This window comes from Austrofundulus limnaeus, unplaced genomic scaffold (genome assembly GCF_001266775.1).
Source record: "Austrofundulus limnaeus strain Quisiro unplaced genomic scaffold, Austrofundulus_limnaeus-1.0 Scaffold356, whole genome shotgun sequence".
NCBI lineage: Eukaryota > Metazoa > Chordata > Actinopteri > Cyprinodontiformes > Rivulidae > Austrofundulus > Austrofundulus limnaeus.
This window is the reverse complement of record NW_013952758.1, coordinates 256,321-262,751: the sequence shown is the minus strand read 5'-3', so window position 1 is coordinate 262,751 and position 6,431 is coordinate 256,321. Positions and strand designations below refer to the sequence as shown.

Genomic DNA, 6,431 nt, shown 5'->3' with positions numbered 1-6,431 from the left:
ATGTGGGGTCTACAGGCGGTCAGGTCTATGATGTGGGGTCTACAGGTGGTCAGGTCTATGATGTGGGGTCTACAGGTGGTCAGGTCTATGATGTGGGGTCTACAGGTGGTCAGGTCTATGATGTGGGCCCTGATCATATGGACGTATAAAGATGACAATACCAGGATTCATGGGGCTCTTATTGTGAAAGAGTGGTTCAGGGAGCATGAGACATCATTTTTACACATGGATTGGTCCACAGAGTCCAGACCTTAACCTCAGTGAGTATGTTAAGGATGTGCAGGAAAAGGCTGTGCACAGCGGTCAGACTCTTCAATCACCAGTACATAATCTTAGTGAAAAATGAATGCACTGGATGGAAACAAATCTTGTGACATTGCAGAAGTTTATTGAAACAAAGCCACAGTGTGTGCTGTGATCAAAGCTAAAGGCGGTCCAACAAAAAGAGTGTGTGACCTTTTTTGGCCAGGCAGTGTAACTATCAGAAACATCCAGCAGATTGTTATTATTATATTTATTTTTTGAGTTGACATATTTTCAGTTATTGGTGCAATTGATTAGTACTGTTGTTTGCTGCAAGAAGGTTCTTGGTTTGACTCCTGGTGGGGTCTTTTTATGTAATGTTCACGTGTTCTCCCTATGAATGTGTGGGTTTTCTCTGGTTTGCCCGTTTTCCTCCCACCAACAAAAAATGTGTTAATTGGTTACTTTAAATTTGCTATAAGTGATAGTAAATTTGCATCTGTGTGGTCATGTAATACACTGTAGAATTACCATGGTCTATCTTGCTGCTCGCCCACTGACAGCAGAATATCAAACATGGTTTCTAGATGCAGCAGCACCAAAGCTGCCGTTGTTTCAACTTTATGCAGCCATTTATGGCTGTGTGTCACTGTCTGCACATTGTAATCCTGAGGAATAATTACGCATGACTTAATCTGAATTAGAATGCTTATCCAACACCATTTTCTTCTCAGTCAGATTGGAGGTACCCTTTAGACCAGCAGTACTCAATCCTAGTCCTCAGGAAATGAGCCGCCTCAAAGCAGGAGAACATCTAAAACATGCAGAATAGCTGTCTTCACCTGAGAACCTTGGACAAACTCATGAATTCTATGAGACTCATCTGACTGTGCATCTCACAGTCATGTTGAGACATGTTACATGTCATTTTGTATGAGGTTGAATGTGTAGGGGTCACCTCGAGTGAAGAGACAGGAGTTACTGCCTCAAAGCAGGTCTCGGAAGGCCTGACAGAGAAGGCAGGAACACTGAACTCTATTTTAGGCCATGATGGGTCATTTCAACCTGTGATGGAGGACTTCAGTTCTCTTAATCAGATAATTAACAGAAACAATCTGTTCTGTTCGTGATTCATTTGTGGTTTAACTAAGAATGTTTATGCATTTGTTAATCATAATAATGACATGTCACAAAGAAAGAAAGAATCACTTCTATTCTTTTATCGTGCCTAAAAAGATTAATTAATGGTATAAAATCACAGAAAATCATCACCATGTTTTCATTGTGTTTTATAAATCACTGTTTATTTTTACTGGAAACATCAGTAATATAATTTTGAGTTTTCTTAAGAAAATCTTACATTTATCTGGACACCAAGTTCAGACTGATTATTTAAACAGAAATGTTAATTAATCATCATAAATGTTTTACAGTGATTTCCCTTAGAATCTATCAGAAAGAAGCTAAGAAGATATTATCAAATGTCTGTTTAAACTAACTACAGCATGACCTTGCACTGGCGCCTGGCAAAGTCTTATCTCTTCTTTCCTTTCTGACTCATGGCTCTAACGCCTGAGGGCGGATCTAAGGCTCCGACTCTCTTACTAACACGGACGCCTTAGAGAGACACACAGTCTATTCCTGTATGCCGAAACGGGAAGACCGGCTTTCCTCTCCGGAGAACAGCCGGGCCGCAGGTCTGACTCATGAACCAAATTGAGTAGAACCTAACGGCCGGACGGGAGCACGCTGCTCCTGTCCACCAGAGACATAGTCTCACAAAGTGTTTTTACCTCCCGAGGGGAGACTTTTATTTTGAAGGACGACCGGAACCACAGCTGGAATCTTTRTAGCCGGGCTGAAACAGACGAAAAGTCACCTTAAAACACCTTTTCGCCAAGGACCAGCGGGGACAAGCTTCCTGAAGGGTCGTGGTGAGACAGTTCATACCAGGTTTGCCTTAAGAAGACATCCCCAGGTAAACTGATATGTTCGTGGTGACGGGTCAAGTTGAAGTCTGAGCGCAGAGGGGACGTGCTGACCCGGTTGTCACTGACACTTTCCAAAATAAAAGCAGAAACACTAATCCTTAATTTTCTTACCCTTTTCTTACCCTATCCTTTGCCAACTCTAAGTGAAAGTGCCAGTAAATTGTTTAGTTTTAACATCAGAACTGACATTTTACTGTTCTATGTAAGTAATCTGAGTTAATGTGAAAGAAATTCGGACGCGGGTTTTATCTCATTTTAACTTAGACGCTTATTATAGGAAATCCACTATCAGGTGTAAACTATGATTTTGTTCAATTTGTGTAAATAAATGATTGCATAATCTTTTATGAATCAACTTGAACCAGTCTGAGTTCCCTCACTGTGTCACTCTTCATTCTGTACAGACAAATATTAAAGTAATGAGGAAAACCTTGGTAAAATTTACTCTCATAACTTTGTTATGGGACGATGTAGGGGGACTTATTTTAAATAAGTCACTCACCCTTACAAATGTGATTTAATTTCATAGTTCAGCATTGAATTAGAAATGTTCAAACTCATGAGATAATGTTGTCTTTATAAATTACGATGTCATATTAGGGACACAAGAAGATTATCAATATATTTTTAATTCCTAGAACAAAGTCATATTATTATGACAATAAAGTTGTAACAGTATGAGAAATAAGTCGTATCAGAATAAAGTTGATGGAAGCATATTACTGTAGTGACCCAAGTTATAGCGGACTACTTCATAACCACAGTGATAGGCATGGCTGTGCACCGCAGGTGGGAGGAAAATAAGGAGGAAAAAAATCAAGAATGGCAAATGGACATATGTAAGATTATGGCTTTTTTCTCTTATTACTTTGACTTTAATCTTGTAAAATTATGACTTTATTCTCGGAATTTAAAAAAATTTTGTTGTGTGGCCCTATATACCCCTTAAATTAAAAAAACTGAGTGGAGTCATATTTCAATGTATTTTGGTGATGACTGGATATAGACTCCAGTGACCCCGGTGACCATTAAAGGAAGACGTGGGTTGAGATAATGGATGGATGGATGGATGGATGGATGGATGGATGGATGGATGGATGGATGGATGGATGGATGGATGGATGGATGGATGGATGGATGGATGGACAGATTCAGTCCTTGCAGCTGTGAATACTAGAGATGGAACAAAACAGGAGGCCTTTGTCTCAAGGTTTGTGCAAACTAAGGGGACACTAAAAGTAAAATCCTGGGAGCGTAGACCATGACTGTACTCTTTGTGACATCTTCAAATGTACATAAGGAGGCAGCAGACTGAGCATGGATTTACAAATTAAAGCATACCAGTGTAGAAGTCGACAGGTAAATAATGAGAGCCAGTTTACCATTGGGTACAGAAAACAGTGGTCGTTAAGAGGTTTAAATTTAGTTATACATCACAGTGTTTTCTGATAAACATCGATGTATGCTGAAATTTGTCTGGGGCACTCATTACTGTTTATTTTATTTACTGCTGTTTAACCAGGCAAGTCCCGAGATTGGATGAAAGGTTGAGTCAAAGCAAATTTCTGACACACTCTGCTGATCGCCTTGGATTTATTCAAAACCTGGGAATCTGTAACACACTGACTGTGATTGTAACGTATTAAAATGATTAGAATCTGGATCTGCTTTAAAGTTGGATTTTTGATTTTCTTTCTTTATTTTTTGTTGAAATGACTTTTGTTGTGAAATGTATCTATATAAATAAGCTGAAAGGATAAAAGCTGAAAGGGAAAAGCAAGGATGTAAACTCACAGGTCCTCCTCTGGGTCCGACAGGTCCCACCTGTCCTTGCTCACCAGTCTCGCCCTGGAAGCAGAATCAGACTTCAGATCAGAGGGTCGTCAGTGCTTCAGGTGACATGTATTATTAAACGTGTTGTGCTTTTAGAGTTAAGTAAAATGTTGATTTAAACTTACTTGTTTCCCTGGAGACCCCATCAGTCCCAAAACCCCTGGGTCTCCTGTGTTGCCCTGGGCAGAGAGAGGAAAACAGAACGAGGTTTCTTTCAGAAGTCATCCTGTTTTCATGTGGTGTGAGCTCTGGTCATACCTTCACACCACCATGTCCTTTTGGTCCATGCGCTCCTGGTAAACCCTGCATGAGCACAATGACAGCAAGCGTTACAGTCTAAAACAGGACAAGCAAATGTTAAATACAAATTAACCGTCGGGTCAGGGCAAAAAGTCACTCACAGGAAGTCCCTGTGTGCCAGAATCACCCGGAGCCCCACTTTTTCCAGGAAGACCCTGAAAATAACCGTAACGGATAAACAGACTGGACAAAATCATCTCCATCCGTCAATGTTTTTAGGTTCAAACTTGTCAGGTGGGACAGTTTGACAGAGAAGAGAGGGAATCTGTAATTCAGGTTTTTTTCTTTTGTCTGCAGGTTGACAGACAAACAGAACCAGGCTGTGCACCAGCACTATCTGAAGTTCTTACCTTCGAACCAGGAAGCCCAGGTATTCCCTCACGTCCATCTGGACCAGGAAGGCCCTGAAGACAGAGAAAATGTTCAATTAAAACTTTATTTTAAACATTACTTCATACAAATCTAAATGGTTGTGCTGCTCCATGAAATAACAAAGGAAAGCCGTATAAAAAAAAAGTATTACAGGAACTATAGACAAAGTATTTATTGTCCATATAGGCCATGTGGAAAACTAAGCCTAACTCTACGTACAGATTAAAATATTAGCTACAGTCGTGTGACTGAGCCCCATCTTCAAAAGTAGAGATCTCAATATCTTTTTTAAAGATTTATTTTTGTAAATAAAAATAAGCTCATTTGAAAAGTATAAAAGTCCTGAATGAGCTGAGAGTTTTACAGAGTTTACATAATAACTGGTGTTTCACCAAGATGAAGTAGAACTTACAGGTCCTCCTTTTGACCCTGGTACTCCTCTGATTCCTGGTGGTCCTTGCTCCCCCTAAAATATGACCATGAAACAGCAATAACAGCAAGACTGGACTACAGACATATTCAAAACTGCCTTAAATGTGTTACATTTTTTAAGAAAAAACTCAACTATAATGAAGTAATGATGATAAAAGTGTTAAACGTTACCTGAACTCCTCCTGGTCCAGTCTCACCTGCAGCTCCTCTTTGACCTGGATCACCCTGAAACATGTCAGTATTCATCACTTTTATGCTGTTTGTGTTTTTGTGTTATTTAAATAGCCAAGAGGAGATGGTGCGTGTAATAATTCAGATTTTCACTCACTGCTGTTCCCTGAGTTCCTCGAGAACCTGCATCACCAGGCTTTCCACTGGGTCCCTGTTTGAGAAAGTGTCTAAATTAATTTAAGCAAAGAAAAAAGAAAACAAACAAATAATGACGTAATAGTTAGGAGCAGTGGCGGCTGGTCAACAGGGGCCGCTAGGGTGCCGCCCCACCACTAGTTTTTTGTACAAAAAAAAGTTAAAAAGTTAATATAAAACGTTATAAATGTTTCGAAAAAATATAGTATATATGTTTTATGATAAGTAAAATAAATAATTTAGAGTTACTGATGTGTAAACTTCCATTTTACACACGAGTTTTTGAGTCACTTCCTGGTCACGAGCGGTTCGGCGCCCCAGAGTCCCACAGGAAGTCATTGTAAGGTTTTGGACATGTGCAGTAAGTCCCCAATGCAAAAGAATTGGGTGGCCTGTGGCACAGCTGACCTGTGAACACAGGATGACCTCCAAACACACACCGGTGGTGGTCAGGAGACACAATTTTGTTTTGGACCATGGGGTGTGGGAAGCAACACCCTCCTACTAATAATGCCCCCACCACCACCTCCACTGGCCCCTCTTCATCTGACACTAAACATACTTTTGAGCAATTACGAGTTAAAAATCCATATATAAATACATGTTTATTTATTTTATTTAAAAACAACTGAAATCTAGTCCCCTTTAATTAGTTTAACTGGCCTAGAAACCAGTGTCTTCACCAGTCAGTGCCTCCACATCCCCCCTCTCCCACTCCCACTTTTCACTGATCCATTCATACACCCTGAACCAGTGTGGTATAAAGTACCACAAAGTGATACTTGAGTAAAAAGTATCTTACCAAAACGTGACTTTGGTAAAAGTTAAAGTCTCCTTTATGAATATAACTTGAGTAAAAGTCTTAAAGTATGTGATATTTGTTGTAGTTAAGTA

The 6,431-nt window shown here is 39.8% G+C and overlaps 1 protein-coding gene across 1 annotated transcript in view; it reads right to left on the bottom strand.

Annotated features, from left to right (window-relative positions):
• col9a1a (collagen, type IX, alpha 1a) overlaps positions 1-6,431 on the bottom strand; it is a gene marked incomplete in the record, with an annotated part of 81,725 nt that overhangs the window by 35,198 nt on the left and 40,096 nt on the right. Inside the window, 8 exon segments of the mRNA XM_014023078.1 lie at positions 4,029-4,082; positions 4,193-4,246; positions 4,326-4,370; positions 4,469-4,522; positions 4,718-4,771; positions 5,152-5,205; positions 5,343-5,396; positions 5,500-5,553. Coding sequence (XP_013878532.1) covers positions 4,029-4,082; positions 4,193-4,246; positions 4,326-4,370; positions 4,469-4,522; positions 4,718-4,771; positions 5,152-5,205; positions 5,343-5,396; positions 5,500-5,553 — 423 coding nt within the window.